The 24,633-nt window shown below is 41.4% G+C and overlaps 1 protein-coding gene across 3 annotated transcripts in view; it reads left to right on the forward strand.

Annotated features, from left to right (window-relative positions):
• The first annotated feature begins 11,315 nt into the window (after positions 1 to 11,315).
• LOC133619264 (uncharacterized) overlaps positions 11,316 to 24,633 on the forward strand; it is a 49,728-nt gene continuing 36,410 nt past the window's right edge. For all 3 annotated transcript variants that reach the window (XM_061980207.1, XM_061980210.1, XM_061980211.1), the window contains exon 1: positions 11,316 to 11,588. In XM_061980207.1, the coding sequence (XP_061836191.1) occupies positions 11,480 to 11,588 (109 nt within the window). In that variant the 5' untranslated portion in view covers positions 11,316 to 11,479. The remainder of the gene's footprint in view (positions 11,589 to 24,633) is intronic.

The following is a 24,633-nucleotide window of genomic DNA, read 5'->3' on the forward strand; positions in this document are numbered from 1 at the left end:
GACATTTTTAGTCTACTTTATACCTGCATTATCCTATCCATCTTCTTCCGCTTATCCGAGGTCGGGTCGCGGGGGCAGCAGCCTAAGCAGGGAAACCCAGACTTTCCTCTCCCCAGCCACTTCATCCAGCTCCTCCCGGGGGATCCCGAGGCGTTCCCAGGCCAGCCGGGAGACATAGTCTTCCCAACGTGTCCTGGGTCTTCCCCTAAACACCTCCCTAGGGAGGCGTTCGGGTGGCATCCTGAGCAGATGCCCGAACCACCTCATCTGGCTCCTCTCCATGTGGAGGAGCAGCGGATTTACTTTGAGCTCCCCCCGGATGGCAGAGCTTCTCACCCTATCTCTAAGGGAGAGCCCCGCCACCCGGCGGAGGAAACTCATTTCGGCCGCTTGTACCCGTGATCTTGTCCTTTCGGTCATAACCCAAAGCTCATGACCATAGGTGAGGATGGGAACGTAGATCGACCGGTAAATTGAGAGCTTTGCCTTCCGGCTCAGCTCCTTCTTCACCACAACGGATCGATACAGCGTCCGCATTACTGAAGACGCCGCACCGATCCGCCTGTCGATCTCACGATCCACTCTTCCCTCACTCATGAACAAGACTCGGAGGTACTTGAACTCCTCCACTTGGGGCAAGATCTCCTCCCCAACCCGGAGATGGCCCTCCACCCTTTTCCGGGCGAGAACCATGGACTCGGACTTGGAGGTGCTGATTCTCATCCCAGTCGCTTCACACTCGGCTGCGAACCGATCCTGGCCAGATGAAGCCAACAGGACCACATCATCTGCAAAAAGCAGAGACCTAATCCTGCAGCCACCAAACCGGATCCCCTCAACGCCTTGACTGCGCCTAGAAATTCTGTCCATAAAAGTTATGAACAGAATGGGTGACAAAGGGCAGCCTTGGCGGAGTCCAACCCTCACTGGAAACGTGTCCGACTTACTGCCGGCAATGCGGACCAAGCTCTGGCACTGATCATACAGGGAGCGGACTGCCACAATCAGACAGTCCGATACCCCGTACTCTCTGAGCACTCCCCACAGGACTTCCCGAGGGACACGTATGGCGTCACATTAGTGCCAAAAATCAGAGCGCATAAAAACTGTTATCGCGCGCTGATTCTCCACTTCGTGCACGCGCGCGACACCCTTTTGCGCGCGCGTGGTGCCTTTTTGCGCGCGCGTGGTGCCTTTCTGTGCGCGCGTGGTGCCTTTTTGCGCGCGCGCGGTGCCTTTCTGCGCGCTCTCTGTGTACTCCTGGCATCTCTCCTCGCGCTGTCATGTTTCTTTTTGGCACTTTGGGGGCGGGTATGCTTAGAAGGCCCCTTCTTTCTGATTGGCTCTGAGCATTTTTCATATGACCAATCATTCTCCAGCGTAGCAACGTTGTAGCCATCTTACCTCGGACAGCTAGCCTCAATCATTACATTGATGTCAATGGTACATGTACTAATTACATTACCATAACTTGCTCGATTTTCGACCAATTTACAAACGATTTGCCTTGTTACAAATCTTATTACATGTAGATATGACATAGGATGCTGTACTTGTTGAAATTACCTCTTTCGCTTTAAAAAAAAGACTTAATTGTGCAACATAGTTGTGTAGGGTCAGTGTTAGTCAGTTCTCTGATTATTTTAAACTGTTTCAGAATACATTATTAAAAGCTATTTTTAACATTTTAAAAACAAAATTCAAATATTATTTCATTAATTTTATGGCTGAATCAAAAGAAATTCCATAAATTAGAAAACAAATGTTCAAGAAGAAGTGAAAATATAAAATAATGTTATGGTTGGATGTTATTGCTGGTGGACCAGTTCTGGCTGAAAGATGTGATTATGGTGTTTGTTGTCTTATTATTTATTTGGGTCACATTTTGTATTACCCTGTATTGTGAAGTGGAGAATCAGCGCGCGATAACAGTTTTTATGCGCTCGGATTTTTGGCACTAATGTGACGCCATAGACACGGTCGAATGCCTTCTCCAAGTCCACAAAGCACATCTTATCTATGTCTATGAATGTTCTAATTCATCCAGGTCATTGTAATCTCAGGGCATTCAAGCGATCGCACACACACACACACACACACACACACACACACACACACACACACACACACACACATATATTTACATACATACACATTGTCAGGTTCAAACATTGATGACATCTATTAAACAAGACAGGAAGCAAAGAATCAAACAGAAACAGCATTCAATGTGGTTCAGTGAGGAGAAACGTGCTTATCTGTACCCTTGCACAGTGTCATTATGTTCTGCCAAAAGATTGCACGCCTCCTTCTTTTATTTGGACCTTCCCTAACCACATGGCCACAGCTGCTTCCAAAGGACAAATGTCGCAAACAGTTCACAGAAAAGGTCGTAAACAGTTCACAGAAAAGGTCAGTTCCAAAAAAGAGGTCCGTAAAACAGTTCAAAAAGAGGTTCGTAAAACAGTTGAAAAAGAGGTCGTCTGGAGGGGATTCTGGTCCTGCTTCCTCTTTGCTTTTGTAGTTCTTGGGTCAGACAATATCTTTCTGTTTGATTTAGGGATGTCCCGATCCGATATTTGGATCGGATCGGCCGCCGATATTTGCAAAAAATGCGTATCGGCAAGGCATGGGAAAATGCCGATCCAGATCCAGTTAAAAAAAAGTCAGCTCCGTGTTTTCCAACGCACCTATTTAAATAATACATTCCACTTTTCTGATGCTCCCTATAATTTCCGTTCCGCATTTTCCAGCACACCTTCAACACATCCACAGGTCTATGGATTCTAACGCAGTTGCTTTTAGCTGCTGGCATTACACGACAGGCTCTTCTCACTCTTTTCTGTGTCTGTGCTTCTCACAGACAGCAAGCGTGCATCAAGTGTTCATTCAAGGCTAAGGCAAAATATCGAGATTTATCGCAATATGGCCTTAAAATATCGCAAAATTAAAAAAAGGCCATATCGCCCAGCCCTTGTTTCAATGATGCCATTTCTGTTTGTCATGTATAATTTTGTCTATTTTGTGTTTATCCTTGAATAAACAGGTCAGTTTCTTGTTACCAACCATTGTGTATTATTCAAACTCCCCTAATTCAGCTGGCTAGTTGTTATCAAGAGTACTAAAACCCTTTTCAACATGATTCTGACAACTAAGTAGGCTAAATAACTTTAAACTTTAATACATGCTCGGATAGGCCATTATCGGTCAGTATCGGTATCGGTCAGTATCGGTATCGGATCGGAAGTGCAAAAACAATATCGGTATCGGATCGGAAGTGCAAAAACCTGGATCGGGACATCCCTAGTTTGATTACAATACATGAAAGAAACAGGAACACCTTCATGTTGCTTACCCCCTACACAGTGGAGTTTTACGAGCCTTACTCTTGGTAGGTTCAAAGACAGCTTTTGCTTCTCACCGGGCACTCAATGTAACACAAAGTTTTTGTGAAAACTTAGAAACAATTATTCTAACACACATACATATACATATATGCACACATATGTACAAAACCAGTGTAGTTGGCAAGTTGTGTAATTCATAAATAAAAACAGAATTCAATGATTTGCACATCCTTTTCAATTTGTCTTCAATTGAATAGACTGCAAAGACAAGATATTTAATGTTCAAGCTGAGAAATGTATTTTTTTTTTATTTTTTTTTACAAATAATCATTAACTCAGAATTTAATGGCAGCAACACATTGCAAAAAAATTGGCACAGGGGCATTATTTTACCACTGTGTTACATGGCCTTTCCTTTTAACAACACTCAGTAAACGTTTGGGAACTGAGGAGACAAATTTTTGAAGCTTTTCAGGTGGAATTCTTTCCCATTCTTGCTTGATGTACAGCTTAAGTTGTTCAACAGTCCGGGGGTCTCCGTTGTGGTATTTTAGGCTTCATAATGCGCCACACATTTTCAATGGGAGACAGGTCTGGACTACAGGCAGGCCAGTCTAGTACCTGCACTCTTTTATGATAAAGCCACACTGTTGTAACACGTGGTTTGGCATTGTCTTGCTGAAATAAGCAGGGGCGTCCATGATAACGTTGCTTGGATGGCAACATATGTTGCTCCAAAACCTGTATGTACCTTTCAGCATTAATGGCGCCTTCACAGATGTGTAAGTTACCCATGTCTTGGGCACTAATACACCCCCATACCATCACAGATGCTGGTTTTTCAACTTTGCGCCTATAACAATCCGGATGGTTATTTTCCTCTTTGGACACGACGTCCACAGTTTCCAAAAACAATTTGAAATGTGGACTCGTCAGACCACAGAACACTTTTACACTTTGCATCAGTCCATCTTAGACGAGCTCGGTCCCAGCGAAGCCGGATGCATTTCTGGGTGTTGTTGATAAATGGCTTTCGCGTTGCATAGTAGAGTTATAACTTGCACTTAAAAAGTGCGTAGCGAGTTCAAGGAGAATCATCTCATGGATCATGTCTGAGTTAAAGTGTGTTTGTGTTGTTTGTGTCCTGCAGACGTCCAGCAGCTGATTGGTCATCCAGAAGAACTGGCAGGAGGCAGTTCCACTTTGAATCATGAGACTCCACAGCCACCCCACATTAAAAAGGAAGAGGAGGATCTCTGGATCACTCAGGAGGGAGAGTGTCTTCTAGGACTGGATGAAACTGATCTCACCAAGTTGCCACTGACTATTCTCTCTGTGAAGATTGAAGATGATGAAGAGAAACCACAAGTAGACAACCTACAAGCTCCACTATCAGATAGTGAGGCTGAAGACGAGGTTGAAGTAACTTTGAGCAGCGATACAGACTGTGAAGGTGATATGAGGACTCACACTGACAACAAACACTCTGGAATCTCTAAAATGAAGAGTGAGAAAAAATATTTCAGCTGCTCGGTTTGTGCTAAAAGTTTTACTCCAAAAAGCCATTTGACTCAACACATGAGAACACACACAGGAGAAAAAACATTCAAGTGTTCAGTGTGTGGTAAAAACTTTTTTTATAATTGCAATTTGTCTCAACACATGAGAACACACAATGGGCAAAAACCTTTCAATTGTTTAGTTTGTGGCAAAAGTTTTTCTCAGACGAAAAGTTTGACTCGACACAACAGCACGCACACAGGAGAAAAACCATTTAATTGTTCGGTTTGTGGTAAAAACTTTTCCCAAAAGACTTATCTGACCCTCCACATGAGAACACACACAGGGAAAAAACCCTTTAATTGCTCCGTTTGTGGTAAAAGCTTTTCTCAAAAGAGCAGTTTGAATCGACACGAGAAAACACACATGAGAAAAAACATTTAATTGTTCAGTTTGTGGATATAAAGTTTTCCCAAAAGAGCAATTTTGACAACACACAACACACACTGGAGTAAGACCATTTCATTGTGTAGTTTGTGGTAAAAGCTTTTTTTACACGCATGGATTTATTGAACCCATCATGAAACGCAGTGGGGAAAAAACATTTACCGTATTTTTCGGAGTATAAGTCGCACCGGAGTATAAGTCGCACCTGCCGAAAATGCATAATAAAGAAGGAAAAAAACATATATATATATATATATATATATATATATATATATATATATATATATATATATATATATATATAAGACAATGAAAAAAACTGCGACTTATAGTCCGAAAAATACGGTAGTTGTAATGTAGTAAGAGGCATATTCATGATCGTATGTAATGTTCACATTATTCTGATCATTTCAACTATGACCATATTAGGTATTTCCAGGGCGCATTGATTTCACATAGCAACAGAACAGATGCTACTTCTGTCAACAACAACAACCTAGAGAGCACGTTCTGTTTTTTGCTACCACTAATCATGGCAGACACGATTGCCAAACATTTCAAATAAGAACAGGAAACAGTGACTCAACAGTGTCGCAGTTGCGGCAAGTAGTTCAAGCACAAAAATATGGAGGCACATAATTTCATGAAGTTGCCATATCATGCAAAACATTATGTGTATTTGGGATCTGCATAAGTCCCGAAATTGTGAAATCGAACAGTGGAGGCATTGCACAGATATTTATAAAATAATCTTGCCTTCTTTCATTCTTTGTTTGGAGTTTGCTCCTTATGTGACATCGTCAGATAATCCATATTTGGTTTAAATTTACCCATTTATCTGTCTATCATCCATCCATTTTCTACTGCTTGTCCCTGGAGCCTGTTCCAGCTGCGCTCGGGCGAAAGGCAGGTTACACCCGAGACAAGTTTGCAATTTGTCGCAGTACCAAACAGACATTTTTGTTAATCCGGCTGTGCTACAACATCATGTCCACGATGAAACCCAATGAAGGAAAATATTCTGTTTTTGGTTTGCTTTTAACAGCACAAGTCACTACAGAAACTTTTCACCTCATCTGAAGTAAAACATGCCTTACTTTTTTAAACCTTTAGGATTCTTGGCAATGTGCCTTCAAGTCGCTTCAAGTGTGTGCAAAGAGTTCATCTTGTTTCACCCACAAACTGTCACAAAAAGATGGATTTCCCGAAAAAAACTACTTTTAATGGGGGAGTGAGCGACTACTATTCATGGTAATGGAGAAGACAATGAAACAGTAAGTTGTAAACGTGTGTATGATAGCTTGAGTTGTTGTGTAGCTAGCTTAGCCTTCCAATGTGAGACAATGGCATCGCCGTCCTGCAGTGAAATAAATAAATATTTTCCTAATAACTAGTTTTAATTGGATCTGTGTCTACTGTGTTTGGCAATGAACCAGTTAGCAATATAATTTGTTATTACGGCTTACTGCCTCTGTTAACAAGTGGTCAAAGCGATAGCAGTGAGAGTATTAACATGATATAAAATACAAAAGTATTTTATTGTCCACATACACATGTTCAGTATTTAGCATTGGTCTTATCTTATTCTGACGCAGCTTTGAGAGGTTAGATTTCCTGTGCTCTTAATTTGGCGATTTAGTCTGAGACGTCATTTCCTGTTTGTAGCGTTTCTGCGTAATATGGGCTCTTGGGTGATGGCGGAAACAGCATTGTGTGCGTTCCTGACTAAAATCAGGGCCGGCCCGTGGCATAGGCCGTATAGGCAAATGCTAAGGGCGCCGTCCACCAGGGGGCGCCACGCCAGTGCCACAAATGTTGGAGAGAAATAAAATAAAATAAAAGTTGGTACTATTATTTCTAAATACAAAAAATAATCCCACGTTAATTAAAATGTTACAACATTAGGCCCCCCCCCCCCCCCCCCCCCCCCCCCCCCCACCGGGGGGAACCCCCCGCACGGTGCGCCCCTCCCTTCCCGTATCATGACTCTTTTTGGACGTCACCACATCAAAAAATCAACACAAGATGTCAAAACGGCCAAAACTGTCAGGTGCCCAGGGAAGAAAAAAGAGAAAAGAAGAGGAGGAGAAACGAGAAAAGACAGAGGTAGCAGGTAGGTAACGTTAGCCTACATGAAATGATTTTTCTGTTACAGAATGTGATAGTAACCTGGCTTTTTAGCATTAAGCTAATGTAACATGATTCGGCAATTGCTAATCTATAATCTGTTTTAACGTCGGGTTAATATTGTGGAGGGGGCTACATTGTTATGGAAAATAATAATGTAACGTTAGGGACAATTGTATTAGATCTTTTAAGCAGGTGTTTTTTGTTTACATTGTTATTGCCTTCTGGTTAGCTAATGTTTGCCATGCAGGTAATAGTCACTTTTCCACCCCTTTATATATTAGATATAGTTGTAAGTAAAAAAAAAGGTCAAAGACAAAGCTATTCGGTTTCTTGTGAGTATATACACTTCACTGCCGATGTGGGGGGGCGCCACCTAAAATCTTGCCTAGGGCGCCAGATTGGTTAGGGCCGGGCCTGACTAAAATGTAAGTATACGTCGAATATAGCACGGTTATTAATGCTAAAATGCCTATAATGTGTTCGATGTAGCCTTAACCGAGTGTTTGTTTGCTACAATATTTCTGCTTGACGATATAATTCGCCAGCTCAACTTTCGCCCTGTTCATACTTCTTGTTACACAGTATTTACCCTATCCTACCACTAGAGGGCGACACAGACCACGTTTATTCTCCATTCATCTCGAATGGACTGTTTTAATAGTCCATGTACATTTGTTTGTATATTTGTTTTATAACACATTGTAGAGTATATTATATTATACATAACATTATACATATCCTGTTATATTATTGCATATTATATTGCTTAAATGTATCCTAATCATTCTTTGTATGTGTTCCCTTTAGACCACACACACCCACACACACCTATACCACATTTGTTCAACTTCACCATTAAAGAGTGTCTGAAAGCCTCTCTGTGCCCTACTCTCTGACTGGAGTCCTCGTCCTAAGAAGATATCAGACCACCAGCATTCCACATCCAGAGTAACCTACTCTATCACAAAAAGACTTGGTGGAAGCTTAGCCTTTGACAGTCTCTTCCCTCCATCAGCCGACAACAAACCACGTTGCGGGTCTCGCTATCATCTGGGATGTTGTGTTGTGGTTAAAATGTCAAGTAAAAAGTAGATGGAACAAAATCATCAATTAAGTGGACCCCGACTTAAACAAGTTGAAAAACTTATTAGGGTGTTACCATTTAGTGGTCAATTGTACGGAATATGTACTGTACTGTGCAATCTACTAATAAAAGAATCAATTAATCAATCAAAACACTGTACACATGCTAGTGGATGGATAAAAGTTATTTTGATTATCAAGTTGCAGTTGTCGGTTATTTCAGGTTATCAGTAAATGCTTTTAAAACAATAAGATACCTTTATTTTGAAAAAAAAAAACTGCTGTCAGAATTTGGGAACGGAAGTTATAGAAAAAGTTATCATTTGGGGGTGATCCTAGGATTTTTAGAAAATAATTTTTTAGCTAAACTTTTAGTGCTTCTCTGGTATATTTATTCATAGTGAGTTTGGAAAGGTTAACTAAAATAAATACCGTATTGTGTTTTGTTATAACAAATATAGCCTAATAATAACTTTATTAAAATGTTTTGCGATTCATTAACTTTTTTCTGGCTTGAGCACCGGCCCCCGAAAATCACTGTACACATGCTTGTGGATGGATAAAAGTTATTTTGAATATCAAGGTGCGGTTGTCGATTATTTCAGATTATCGGGAAATAGTTTTAAAACAATAAGATGCCTTTATTTTGGAGGGGGGAAATCGGCTGTCAAAAGGGAACGGAAGTTGTAGAAAAAGATATCATATTTGGGGGTGATACGAGGATTTTTAGAAAATGATTTTTTAGCTAAACTTTTAGTGATTCTCTGGTTTATTAATTCATAATGAGTTTGGAAAGGTTGTTAACTAAAATATAATTTGAACATACCTTCTTGTGTTGTTTATAATAATTATAGCCTAATAATATTTTTATGAATATTTTTTGCGATTTATTCACTTTTTTCTGTCTTGAGCACCGGCCCCCGAAAATCACTGTACACATGCTTGTGGGTGGATAAAAGTTATTTTGAATATCAAGGTAGAGTTGTCGATTATTTCAGGTTATCGGTAAATACTTTTAAACAATAAGATACCTTTATTTTGGAGAGAAAAAAACCTGCTGTCAAAAGGAAACGGAAGTTGTAGAAAAAGTGATTATATTTGGGGGTATTCCGAGGATTTTTCGAAAATTATTTTTTTAGCTAAAGTTTTAGTGCTTTTCTGGCTTGAGTTTGGAAAGGTTGTTACCTAAATTAAAAATCTACTTTGAAAATACCGTATTGTGTTTTGTTATAACAATTATAGCGTAATAATAACTTTATTAATATTTTTTGCGATTCATTAACTTTTTTCTGGCTTGAGCACCCATCCATCCATCCATTTTCTACCGCTTGTCCCTTTTGAGGTCGCAGGGGGGGTCGCTGGAGCCTATCTCAGCTGCATTCGGGCAGAAGGCGGGGTACACCCTGGACAAGTCGCCACCTCATCGCTTGAGCACCGGCCCCCGAAAATCACTGTACACATGCTAGTGGATGGATAAAAGTTATTTTGAATATCAAGGTGCGGTTGTCGATTATTTCAGATTATCGGGAAATAGTTTTAAAACAATAAGATGCCTTTATTTTGGAGGGGGGAAATCGGCTGTCAAAAGGGAATGGAAGTTGTAGACAAAGATATCATATTTGGGGGTGATACGAGGCATACTTGCCAACCTTGAGACCTCCGATTTCGGGAGGTGGGGGGTGGGGGCGTGGTTAAAAGGGGAGGATTATATTGACAGCTAGAGTTCACCAAGTCAAGTATTTCATACATATATATATATATATATATATATATATATATATATATATATATATATATATATATATATATATATATATATATATATATATATATATATATATATCCTGAAAATATGCAAACAAAACTGTTTAGATAATTGATACTTCAAACTTGCATAAATAAATATTAAGGAATATAACATAACTTGGCTTCTGAGAGTTTCAAAATGTAATGAATAAAATGCTAAAGTTGTTGATAAACAAGCAATTATTTTAATAATTAAATATGGTCATTTTAATTTGAAATCAATTATTTCAAATATGTTTATTTTAATGTATAATTCTATGGCTGGATGTAATAAGGAGTCAGGAAAAAATACAAATAAAAATACAATTAATTTTGATGTTTTTAGCAAAATATAGTTTTTTTTTTTTTTTAAATTAACAAATATATTTATTTTTAGGTAAGTTAAACATAATAATGCAATTTATCTCTAGTCTGGATGATTTAGTTCTTGTCACCCTGTTGTCCTCCTGTCATGAAAAAAGGCTGTCCTCACTCAGGTCCGCATGGAACTGGAGGGGGCGTGGCTTCCAGCTCCGGCTGAAAATCGGGAGATTTTCGGGAGAATATTTGTCCCGGGAGGTTTTCGAGAGAGGCGCTGAATTTCGGGAGTCTCCCGGAAAATTCGGGAGGGTTGGCAAGTATGATACGAGGATTTTTAGAAAATGATTTTTTTAGCTAAACTTTTAGTGATTCTCTGGTTTATTTATTCATAATGAGGTTGGAAAGGTTGTTAACTAAAATATAATTTGAAAATACCTTCTTGTGTTTCGTATAATGATCATAGCCTAATATTAATTTTATGAATATTTTTTGCGATTTATTCACTTTTTTCTGTCTTGAGCACCGGCCCCCCAAAATCACTGTACACAGTTGTCGATTATTTCAGGTTATCGGTAAATAATTTTAAACAATAAGATACCTTTATTTTGGGGGAAAAAAACTGCTGTCAAAAGGGAACGGAAGTTGCTGACTTCTGGCGCATGCGCAAACTGATCAAGCAGTGTCAACCCCGCGAAAAGAGCAAGATGGCTGACGTAGTGTTTGTGTCTGTACGAGCTTACCGCCATACACATTTACATTTAGCAACAAATACACCAAGTTTCATATTTTCTGACGCCCACGAAATGGACATTGAGTTTGTAGCGATGGAGTGTTATCTGAAGTGAAGATTGAAGACTTGATAGAACATGGACGATGCTATGCTATGCTATGCTAAGATGGCCTGTGAGAAAGAATCAGCGCCAGCAACTTCTAGAAAATCACCAACGGAGAAAAAGATGAAAACTGCAGATAAAGGTGAGTGTGTTGACGTTTTGGAATATGAAAGCTATTTCAAGCCCTGAAATGAGCGTTGATGAGAAATTAACCGCCCTTGTTGAAGAATGTAAACAAAGAGCCGCCATGATTGGTTTGGTTGATATCAGGACTTCAGTCATCAACAATAATATCATCTGAGAAATGGACATTGAAACAGTGTGTAGAAATCAGTGACACACACACGGCTGGCCATTTCAGTGGTGTAGACTTTACTGAACCAACTGCGCATGCTCCGAACACACGTACACAACTACGGATGCCCATAAGAGACATCCACTACATCTCCCCTTCTCCAATGTACAACAAGGAATGAACAATCATTGCATGTATTTATAAATAAGGATCACCATTAATAATGAATCAACCTAACACCCTATAACGGCATTATGTATGAGAATTGCATAACAAATTCCTTACCATCCTCATTTCTCCCTGAGAAAGAAAAAAAACAAACAAAAAACAACAACAAAACAACAGTGTTGCCAACTAACAATCAAACAGTAATTGCCTTTTTAGGCTTCGACATTACACAAGATGTGTTTCGTTATGTCCTGTCCTTTCACAAGACATAGTCTTTAAGCCACCCCGGTGGCTTTACCTGCCGTCTTGGAGCATCTCTTGCTTTCGGTGTCTGGGTTACCTGCTCTCTGATTGGTGTACCTGGTGTTGCTTCCCTCTCTGTTCTGTGTTCATTTTGTGGGGTTGGTGGCTCTTGTGGAGCCGACTGTGGCTGGAGCTGTGGCTCAGGAAGAGCCTGAAGGTGAGCCCTGTTTCTCCTCACCTCCTCTGCTCCAGTGTCGACCACGTAGGAGCGTGGCGTGTCGGCCTTTCTGATCACTGTAGCTGTTTGTTTTGAGGGAGATATCCATACTGACTGTCCAGGCCTCAGCTCGGGCTTTTGTGTGGCCCGGTGTCTGCTGTCAAAGTTCTGAGCCTGTGTGCATTTCAGCTGATAGTCCTTTTTCTCGAAGGCCTTTGTTCTGGGCCGCTGTGGTTTTAGGTTGGATGACGCTTGTGGCAGCGGCGAGCGGAGACGTCTTCCCATCAGGAGCTCGCTTGGTGACAGCCCATGGTGCAATGGTGTGACTCTATATGCTAAGATTGCCCTGTATGGGTCCCCTCATTCTTAAGTAACAACAATTTCACCGTCTTGACAGCCCTCTCCGTTACTCTGGCTGAAGTAAGGGCTACTTGTCACGTGCAAAAAGTCATAATCTCTGGCGAAGGCTGTGAACTCTGCTGATGAGAATCTGTGGACCATTGTCACTCCGTAGCTCCTCTGGGACTCCATGCTGCAGAACATGCCTTTAAGTGTATTGATAATCCCCTTAGATGTGGTAATTGGGGTTTTCTCAATGTCAATGTATCTCGAATAATAGTCCACTGCTAACAAGTAGGAGCTGCCTTTCAGGTAAAACATATCCACCCCCACCTTTTGCCAGGGGCGCTGGGGTAGTGCTGATGGGATCATGGGCTCAGGATGCTGTGATTGCTCTTAATGCATGTTACACACTGTGCCACCATTTTAGTAATTTGACTCGTTATGCCCACCCACCACACTGACTGCTCTGCTCTTGCCTTGCATTTAGATATACCCGTATGACCTTCATGCAGACGGGCCAGCATTTCTGCTTCCATAGTTTGAGGAATCACAATCCTCTGACCTTTCATTAAAAGTCCTCCTGCACAGTATAGTTCGCTCTGGTACATCCAGTAGGGCTTTAGCTGCTCTGGCAGCTCTTCCTGTCTGGGCCACCCCCGTTTGCATAGCTCTCTAAGCCGTCTGCATATGGAGTCCTGCTCTTGTGCATCTCTAATCTGTTGTAGTTTTGCCTTAGATGCTGGTAGGCACTGTTGCACTGATTCCACAAACACTTTCACCTCCCCTTTTAGCTCCCTTTCATCTTCTGTGAGTGTGCGCACGATGGGTGCGCGTGATAACGCATCTGCCGTTATCAATGCTTTCCCTGGGACATGTACTATTTGATATGAGTACCTGAGGAGCCTGAGGCGAAAGCGCTGGATTCTCGGGGGTAGGTCATCCAGTGCCTTTGTTCCTAACAGAGCTAACAGTGGCTTGTGGTCTGTTTCTAGGGTGAACTGCAGGCCTATTAGGTATGAGCTGAGCCTTTCGCATGTCCATGTAACTGCAAGCGCCTCCTTCTCTACCTGTGCATATCTCTCTTCAGCATCAGAGAGACTGCGTGATATGTATGCTATTGGCCGCCACTCTTTGTTCTCTTGCATCTGAGTGAGAACCGCCCCGAGGCCAAAAGAAGAAGCGTCTGCGGACACTCTCGTTTTGGCACCCGGCCTGTACTGTGCCAGCACCCTGTCTGAGGCCAGCTCCCTTTTCACTTTTTCAAATGCGGCCTGTTGCACTTCTCCCCATACCCACTCACTCTCCTTTGCTAACAAGTCCCGTAACGGTTTGGTTATGTCTGTGAAAAAAGGCAAAAATTTACCTACGTATGTTGCCATGCCTAGAAACCTTCTCACATCTGCTACCTTTTGCTGGAGTAGACATGTCTGTGATTGCTCTGACTTTCTCAGGGTCTGGTGCTATGCCCTCGCCACTGATTTTGTGTCCCACAAACACTAACTCTGGCTGTGCGAACGCGCATTTTTCATTTAGGGTGAGCCCAGCATCCTGAAGTCTGGAGAGCACCACTGTCAGCCTCTCATCATGCTGTTGCCGGTCCACCCCACACACCAATATGTCATCAGCATGACAAACAACCCCTGTCAGTCCTTCTAAGAGCTGCGACATGCGGCGCTGAAAGTGTTCTGGCCCTGAGCTAATTCCAAATGGTAGGACATTGAAACAAAAACGGCCACACGAGGTTACAAATGTTGTAAGTTCTCTGCTTTCTTCTGCCAAGGGAATCTGCCAAAAACCAGACCGGGCATCCAGCTTGGTGAATACCTTTGCTCCGTCTAACTGTGCCAGTGACTGCTCTACTGATGGCAATATGTGCCTCTCCCTACATACTGCCTCATTAAGTCTAGGTCTGACTTTGTAGGATATGTACAGCGAGCAGTGAACATAAGTGAGCTCAGAAAGCATAGGAACAAGTATATACATTTGTTATTTACATTTGATTATTTACAATCCGGGGAGGTGGGATGTGGTGAGGGGAGGGTGTTAGTACAGGTTGAATTTGCCTAGAGGTTCGGTTTTAAGTTCAATGTCAAAGTTGACCAACTTGTGGGTTATGGACCACTTTGTGCTATACGAGTGTGATTTGTGATTTATAATCTATCAGCAGTTCACCAGCTCAGTATGTCAAGAACTAAGGTACCTCCGTGCTTTAGGCGCTGTTACTGAAATAGTGGTGGTGTTAGGTCGTATAATAACATTGTTGCTCATACTTATGGTTATGGATACAGTATTAGTTTATTTATGATTGATTGAGACTTTTATTAGTAGATTGCACAGTGAAGTACATATTCGGACAATTGACCACTAAATGGTAACACCCGAATAAGTTTTTCAACTTGTTTAAGTCGTGGTCCACCTAAATTGATTCATGATACAGATATATACTATCAGATATATACTATCATCATAATACAGTCATCACACAAGATAATCATCAAAGTATATACATTGAATTATTTACATTATTACAATCCGGGGTGTGGGATGTGGAGGGGGGTGGGGTTAGGTTTGGTTGTTATCATCACTTCAGTCATCAACAATTACATCATCAGAGAAATGGACATTGAAACAGTGTGGTTCTGACTTGGTAGGATATGTACAGAAAGTAGTGGACATAGATAGATAGTAGTGATGTGTTGATGAGCGTCATGAAGCGTTTCGACACATTGCAAAACTGTATTGATACTGTGTCACTAAATACTGACATCTGCTGGACATTAAAAATCCCTACAGGCAACCTATGGACCGACTCAACTGACACTGATTTTATGACCTAGTATATACAATAATATAAACCAAGTCATTGTATTTCATTTAGGATTATTTCATATCTTCATTTGAATAAAAATATATTTTTATCTTGTTAGATACAGTCAATAAAAAATGTGAACATGTATAATAACATGGAAATCTAAGAGAATGTGTTGTGAATGAGGATGCTTGTGGACTGGGATTTTTTTAAATTAATTTTTTACACATTTTTATTTAAAAAAAAACAGTTTTTCCAACGTATTCAATTTTAGACGATTTCTTTCATTGATTGATTGAGACTTTTATTAGTAGGTTGCACAGTGAAATACATATTCCCCAATAAGTTTTTCAACTTGTTTAAGTCGGGGTCCACTTAAATTGATTCATGATACAGATATATACTAACAGTCATCACACAAGTAATCATCAGAGTATATACATTGAATTATTTACATTATTTACAATCCGGGGTGTGGGATATAGAGGGTGGGGGGGGGTTAAGTTTGGTTGTTATCAACACTTCAGTCGTCTCTTCTTAGTTATTATTTCTCCGGCTGTAGAAAAGACCCGCTCACAGGGCACAGAGGAGGCAGGAGTGCGACACAGTTCGCGTATCGGTCACGTGACCAAAACAGCTCATGATCGGTCACGTGACTTTCTAAAAGTGGTACGCGCACCGACACAGGGTTTCGCTGTATGAGCTCGACGCATGCGCCGATGCATCGGTGTTGCCGGACCCATCACTGAGAGAGAGAGAGAGAGAGAGAGAGAGGAGAGAGAGAGAGAGAGAGAGAGAGAGAGAGAGAGAGAGAGAGAGAGAGAGGAGAGAGAGAGAGAGAGAGAGAGAGAGAGAGAGAGAGAGAGAGAAGAGAGAGAGAGAGAGAGAGAGAGAGAGAGAGAGAGGAGAGAGAGAGAGAGAGAGAGAGAGAGAGAGAGAGAGAGAGAGAGAGAGAGAGAGAGAGAGAGGAGAGAGAGAGAGAGAGAGAGAGAATAAGAAAAAGTATCTACATTTGATTATTTACATTTGATTATTAACAATCCGGGGGAGGAGGGATGTGGTGGGGGGAGGGTGTTAGTCTGGGGTTGAAGTGGCCTGGAGGTGTACTTTTAGTGCAGTTTTGAAGGAGGATAGAGATGCACTTTCTTTTACACCTGTTGGGAGTGCATTCCATATTGATGTGGCATAGAAGGAGAATGAGTTAAGACCTTTGTTAGATCAGAATCTGGGTTTAACATGGTTTGTGGAGCTCCCCCTGGTGTTGTGGTTATGGCGGTCATTTATGTTAAGGAAGTAGTTTGACATGTACTTTGGTATCAGGGAGGTGTAGCGGATTTTATAGACTAGGCTCAGTGCAAGTTGTTTTACTCTGTCCTCCACCCTGAGCCAGCCACTTTGGAGAAGTGGGTAGGAGTGAGGTGTGATATGGGGTGGAGGTCTAGAAGTAATCAATCAATCAAAGTTTACTTATATAGTCCTAAATCATGAGTGTATCAAAGGGATGCACAAGCCACAACGACATCCTCGGCTCAGATCCCACATCAGGGCAATGAATGTTAGGCCCTCAAAATATGTTTTGTTAAAGACAACACTTTGACCAATTTGCAAAAAGTCAAACTCTCATTGTATATTTCTCATTCTTCAAACATGGATACTTCATTTTTAATAACTTAGGACTAATTATAGTAGTACCTCCAGTTGTTGTTAGTAATCTGATCCAAAGGGTTTGTAAAAAAAAAAAGAGTTATCCATCCATTTTCTACCGCTTGTCCCGTTCGGGGTCGCAAGGGGTGCCGGAGCCTATTTCAGCTGCATTCGGGCGGAAGGCGGTGTACACCTGGACAAGTCGCCACCTCATCACAGGGCCAACACAGATAGACAGACAACATTCACACTCACATTCACACACTAGGGGCCCATTTAATGTTGCCAATCAACCTATCCCAGGTGCATGTCTTTGGAGGTGGGAGGAAGCCGGAGCACCCGCAGGGAACCCACACAGTCACGAGGAGAACATGCAAACTCCACACAGAAAGATCCCGAGCGCAGGATCAAACCCAAATATAATGTAAATCCAATTACTGCTGTGGGATATTGACAAACGTATATATCCTTCATCCATCCATCCATCTTCTTCCGCTTATCCGAGGTCGGGTCGCGGGGGCAGCAGCCTAAACAGGAAGCCCAGACTTCCCTCTCCCCAGCCACTTCGTCCAGCTCTTCCTGTGGGACCCCGAGGCGTTCCCAGGCCAGCCGGGAGACATAGTCTTCTCAACGTGTCCTGGGTCTTCCCCGCGGCCTCCTACCGGTCGGACGTGCCCTAAACACCTCCCTAGGGAGGCGTTCGGGTGGCATCCTGACCAGATGCCCGAACCACCTCATCTGGCTCCTCTCGATGTGGAGGAGCAGCGGCTTTACTTTGAGCCCCTCCCGGATGGCAGAGCTTCTCACCCTATCTCTAAGGGAGAGACCCGCCACCTGGCGGAGGAAACTCATTTCAGCCGCTTGTACCCATGATCTTGTCCTTTCGGTCATAACCCAAAGCTCATGACCATAGGTGAGGATGGGAACGTAGATCGACCGGTAAATTGAGAGCTTTGCCTTCCGGCTCAGCTCCTTCTTCACCACAACGGATCGATACATCGTCCGCATTACTGAAGACGCCGCGCCGATCCGCCTGTCGATCTCACGATCCACTCTTCCCTCACTCGTGAACAAGACTCCGAGGTACTTGAACTCCTCCACTTGGGGCAAGATCTCCTCCCCAACCCGGAGATGGCACTCCACCCTTTTCCGGGCGAGAACCATGGACTCGGACTTGGAGGTGCTGATTCTCATCCCAGTCGCTTCACACTCGGCTGCGAACCGATCCAGCGAGGATATATCCTGATATAGATACATTTTTTATCCTGATGATTATATATACCCCAATTTAGTATTATTTTATATATGTGTGTGTGTGTGTGTATGGTGTGTGTGTGTGTGTGTGTGTGTGTGTGTGTGTGTGTGTGTGTGTGTGCGTGCGCGCGCGCGCGTGTGTGTCTGTTGTTGTATTTCTACCCTTCTTGAGACATCAACAAGGAAAAGTACCTTCCAAATGAGGACCGGTGAACAAGTTAGGCCCATAATCATGGTCCCAATACGGAAAACCATTGAATCTAATGGAGAGCCAAATACTAGAGTCCGTGAACATTGCTCCAAAGTCAGGATTTTTTGGTTGATTTAATATGCATACAAAAGTGAACATTGAAAGGCAGCAATATATGATAAAACAAGACAACAGCTAAAGAAGGACTTTCCTATTCATCCCCGAAAAAACCTGCCAGGTGCACAGCTGATTTTACGACTTCCGGTGCTGACGTAAGACAACCCGCGTCCCATATGTGACCATAGGATGAACAAATACACTATGGTACTAAGACTATAGTGCAGTGACATGCGGTGAGGTTGATGGCTGGTGAGGCACTGACTTCATCACAGTCAGATTTACAAACATATGAACCCTAAAGAGTATCTTATTCACCATTTGATTGGCAGCAGTTAACGGGTTATGTTTAAAAGCTCATACCAGCATTCTTCCCTACTTGGCACTCAGCATCAAGGGTTGGAATTGGGGGTTAAATCACCAAAAATGATTCCCGGGCGCGGCGCCGCTGCTGCCCACTGCTCCCCTCACCTCCCAGGGGGTGATCAAGGGGATGGGTCAAATGCAGAGGACAAATTTCACCACACCTAGTGTGGGTGACAATCATTGGTACTTTAACTTAACTTGAACTTTACACTTACAAACTGTAGCACACAAAAAAGCACATTTAATTAAAAAAAACGTTATTATGGTCTTACCTTTACTTATAAATGAAGTCCATGCGCTGCTCCTTCTGAACAAAAGCATCGATAACTTGTTTATAGAAGTCTTCCTTATCTTTCTTCAGTTTTAAAAGTCTCTCTGTCTCGATGGAGATCTTCCTTTAATTATTACCTCCTGCTTCGATTGAAAGTCCAGTTTAGAAAACTGTTTTATTTTAGATATGTAATCCTCAATGTTAAAAGTCCAGGCGAGAGGAAAAAATAAACGATCGCTGCTTGTTGTCACTTCTTCTGCAGCCGAGTAGTCGCAAAAATGATCCCTGGGATCACTAGCGCCCTCTACCACCATGAGGCGGGATTACTGCGAGCCTCAGCCAGTGCGTCTTCACAGCCGTTTTATGATTGCTCAGCACAAGAAATACGTTACACACATACAGTTGTTGACAAAATACATTGTACATTATATACCTCAGCTAACTCAACTATGGAAATGTATAATATAATTCATATAGCAATACGGTCTCACTGCACAGCAGGCCAGCAGTTAGCAGAGTCATTGCGCAATCCATGGTGAGGCTCAACTGGCTGCTGATCTCCGCAAGTCTCTTCTCAGTATTTGAACGGCAAATGTGAAAATTCAGTGATTTTGAATACAAATAATGGCAGAGGGGTTAGTGCATCTGCCTCACAATACGAAGGTCCTGAGTAGTCGTGAGTTCAATCCCGGCCTCGGGATCTTTCTGTGTGGAGTTTGCATGTTCTCCCCGTGACTGCGTGGGTTCCCTCCGGGTACTCCAGCTTCCTCCCACCTCCAAAGACATGCACCTGGGGATAGGTTGATTGGCAACACTAAATTGGCCCTAGTGTGTGAATGTGAGTGTGAATGTTGTCTGTCTATCTGTGTTGACCCTGTGATGAGGTGGTGACTTGTCCAGGGTGTACACCGCCTTCCGCCCGATTGTAGCTGAGATAGGCTCCAGCGCCCCCCTGACCCCGAGGGGAATAAGCGGTAGAAAATGAATGGATGGATAATTTAAAACTAGTGAAGTTAAATGGAAAATAACTTTATAGTATAATCACTGGATACATATAACAATTTAATTTTTTTCTTTCTTTTTACATTTTTTTCTTTCCATGATGGCACGTGAGGCCCCGCCTCACCTGCCTCCCCTGACTGCACGTCACTGCTATAGTGGTCATTAACAGTTAGCTTTTACAGTCAAATTATGACTTTTGTCATAATTTTGCCAAGTGAAATCCCGATTACTATTATAATATAGCCAACAAAAGTTTTCTTATAAAATTGTGATTTTTGTAGAGTAAAGTTACGACGCTTTTCATAAAAATGCCAAGATTTTAAGTTTTTCTTGTAAAATTTCTAACGCAGGCTGTGAAAATTGTGTATTCGATGTGAGAGGTGTCACTCCTCTTTCATTGTGTTGGCCAAACTATAAAGTTCAGACTCTTTTCATAAAAATGCATTTTAAGCTTTTCTTGTAAAATTGCGACTGTTATTGAGTACAATTCCAACTTTTATGATAATAATGTTCAGTTTTTCTTGTAACATTTTTTACTTGCGTTGAGTAAAATTACGCCTCTTATTATTATACTGCCAAAATTCTAAGTTTTTCTTGTGAAATTGTGACCTTTTTCTTGCAGAGAATGTACTGTATATGTTATTATTGTTGTAAATACAAATCTTTATACATCTAGAAAGGGTGGTCCTAGGCATTTTTCGGAGGTCTCAATAATGTAACAAATACAAGAATGTGTGCGTGTGTGTGTGTGTGTGTGTGTGTGTGTGTGTGTGTGTGTGTGTGTGTGTGTGTGTGTGTGTGTGTGTGTGTGTGTGTGTGTGTGTGTGTGTGTGTGTGAAATGAATGTCAGTTTGCTTATTCATTCTAGAAGAGTATTGTTAGTACCAGTCCTTCATTTAGACATCATATGCTAACTAGGTCGTGTCTACACATAGACATGGAATCTGTCATTTCTGGTGTCTGCGGGACTGCTTGTGATAGATGGTGACTTTGGGCATCCATCCATCCATTTTCTACCGCTTGTCCCTTTCGGGGTCGCAGGGGGTGCTGGAGCCTAGTACCTCTGATAGTCACACACACACTAAGTGTGGTGAAATTATCCTCTGTATTTGACCCTTGTTCCACCCCCTGGGAGGTGAGGGGAGCAGTGAGCAGCAGCGGTGGCCACGCTTGGCCATGGGTCCCATTTTTATAGTCTTTGGTATGACTCTGCCGGGGTTTGAACTCACGACCTACCAATCTCAGGGCGGACACTCTAACCACAAGGCCACTGTACCGGGTTATTCTATATCATGTTAATACTTTCACTAGTGCTGCGTTGAACACTTGTAAACTATACAGTAAGCTACGCTACGAGCTACATCACAAACGTAATAACGGATTATGTTATTAACTGCTCTGTTGCCAAACACAGTAGGCACTTATGCGATTAAAACTAGTTTTTTAGAAAAAGCATTCTTTATTTTGCTGGAGGATGGTGATGCTATCATCTTACATTAGAAGGCTAAGCTAGCTACACAACAACTCAAGCTTACATTGCTAAGGTATCATTCACACATTCTAACTCACTATTATTACTTACTGTCTCCTCCATTGCCATAAATAATAGTCACCCGTTCTGCCGTTAAGAGTAGTTTTTCGTAAAATCCATCTTTTCGTGAAGGTCTGTGGTTGAAGCAAGACTAATCTTTGCACGCACTCAAAGCGACATCTTCACAGTTGAAGGCACATTGCCACAAATAATAAAACGTAAAAAAAAGTAAGACGCGTTTTACTTCAGAAAAGTTTGCCCGGTGACTTGTGCTGGTTAAAACAAACCAACAACAGAGCATTTTCTTAATTGGGTTTCATCGTGGACGTGATGTTGTGGCACAGCCGATTTTACATACATTTTAATTGGCTGACTCACGCAAGGATGTTTGGTTTTATTTCTACTACATATGGAAATCCGCCGATGTCACGCTTGAACAAAATTACAAATGAACTGTTTGGAGGAAGTTTAAAGGAAGGCAAGATTGTTTTATAAATATCGCCGCAATGTCTCCATGGTTTGATTTCAAATTTTCGGGACTTATGCAGATCCCAAATACACGTTAGCAGGTACCATCAGGTTAAAAAAAGTTAGTTTTGCATGATATGACACCTTTCACTCGTTTGGTGTGTTTTTATTTTCATCATGTTGTGGTTTTGTGATAACCGTAGTATTTTCTCACATTCGAGCAATGTTTCCCTGGAGTGTTCTTTATGTCGTGTCTTCAAGTGTTAAAAAGAGAAAAGACGCTAGCAATTCATTTTTTTGCAGATAATCCTTCCGTTGTTTGGGTGATGTCTGATTTTTTAAACCCAAACAGAGGATTTCCTCTTTTGGGTTTATTTGTTATATCTTCTGTTGTGCTTTCTGTGTCTGCTACATTGTTGACAGCGTTCATCAGCTGCTGTGACTGCGAGTTAATAACAAGTTGATAACTTGTTTACTTTGTGGACTGGGATCTGCACTCGTCCGTTATTTACGTAACTGCAAACTGTATCAGTGTTCAAATACCTTCAATACTAGCTATAATGTTTTGTCATCTCATCGAACTGAACGCAGGCTGTGAAAAATGTGTATTCGATGTGAGAGGTGTCACTCCTCTTTAATTTTGTTGGCCAAACTGTTGTACTGATAGGAGTCGTTGGAGAAGAACACAGCTTGTTTATTTGACTTTATCTCGATTAGCCAAAATGCTTTGTGTTTTATTTTGGTATCAAACAGTAAACACCATTTTTTTTTACATTACTTGTGTTTTTTTCATGTCACAAAAGTATTACTTCAAAAACCATTCATGTGACATAGCACGTTGTTAATGTGTATAGTTAATTCCTGTACGACAAACTCTTAATGGATCTACATCTACATGTACATATAATCTACAGCATATACATGTACATATAAATGTACATAACTTAAATAAATAATACGAAAAAAAACTCCCTCTATCAAAATGTAAAAATAGAGATAAAGGCATCATGTAATGACAAAAAGCGGACAAGTTTATATTATTAAAGAATTAAAAAAATAAAATAAAAATGTGTCTTTAGATATATGGATGGTGTTTATCTTATCTATTTTTATTAGATATTAAAAATGACATGATGGTATTACGTTCACACCCCAACACTGCTTTACCTAACAATAATAATCATGATTTCAATATTGATAATAATCTTAATTATTACTTTGGCCATAACTGGCAGCGCTAGATCTCATACATGAACAAAATAAAATAATATTTGCCTTGGTGCCCTAATATATGAGCCCTCCTTCAAGGCAACATTTGCCTTGACCTTAAAAAGTTAAAATTGAGGCCTGAAACTGCACTTGGCGTTCTACGGTTGCACTCACCTGTTCTCACGCACTCTTCAGGGATTATCCTTGGCAAAAAAAGGAGAGAAGTGGCAGGTCAACTGGTCTAAAACAGAGTCTATTTAAAAGCTAAATATTTAAAGGTGGAATTAAATGCTTCTACCAAGGTGGCATCGCTAACTGTTACCGGTAGGTCATTTCAGATTATTGGAGCCCGAATAGAAATGATAAACGTTCTTGTCCTAGACCAGACCTGGGCAAATTAAGGCCCGTTAAGCTTTTCAATCTGGCCCGTCGGACATTCCCAAATAATTGTTTTAGATCTTTAAGATGGAAACTGTAGCTGCCATTATGATGTGCAGTGATGTTTTCAAATTACCATAAGTCTTGAACCATACAAAGTATTTCAATGGTTGGAATCTGCACTTTTGCATGTAATACTAGTTACTATGGTAATCGAATTAGTTACTATGGTAATGTAAGTCACAGCAGCTCAGACGAGGCACCAAGCAGTGTGGGTGGGGAGCGTTTCCACAGAGTGCTTCCAGAACGGCCAGCCTGAAATGCCGCATTTCGGGTGTCAGGGACAGACGCGGAAGGAGATTTTTACAACAAAGTTCTAAAGCTTGGTGATATATCAGATATATCAGATGGTAGGTGGTGTTTTTTTTACCCTTCACGTTCATATTTTGCTGTGTTTGTTGCATTTTTGTTGCGTTTCGCTTGATTGTAAAATATGTGGATGGAGAGGGGGTGTGACGTTCATATGTTGTCAATATTCAGTGTTTTATCTTTCATAGTTCATATTGTAAATCCCACATTCTTTATTTTCATGTACATTCTGGGTGTCTCATTCAGTAAAACTATTTAAAATTCCATTCCGTTTTTTTATTATAGCTATTAATTTATAATTTATGTATGTGTGT

This window comes from Nerophis lumbriciformis, linkage group LG20 (assembly GCF_033978685.3).
Source record: "Nerophis lumbriciformis linkage group LG20, RoL_Nlum_v2.1, whole genome shotgun sequence".
Lineage (NCBI taxonomy): Eukaryota > Metazoa > Chordata > Actinopteri > Syngnathiformes > Syngnathidae > Nerophis > Nerophis lumbriciformis.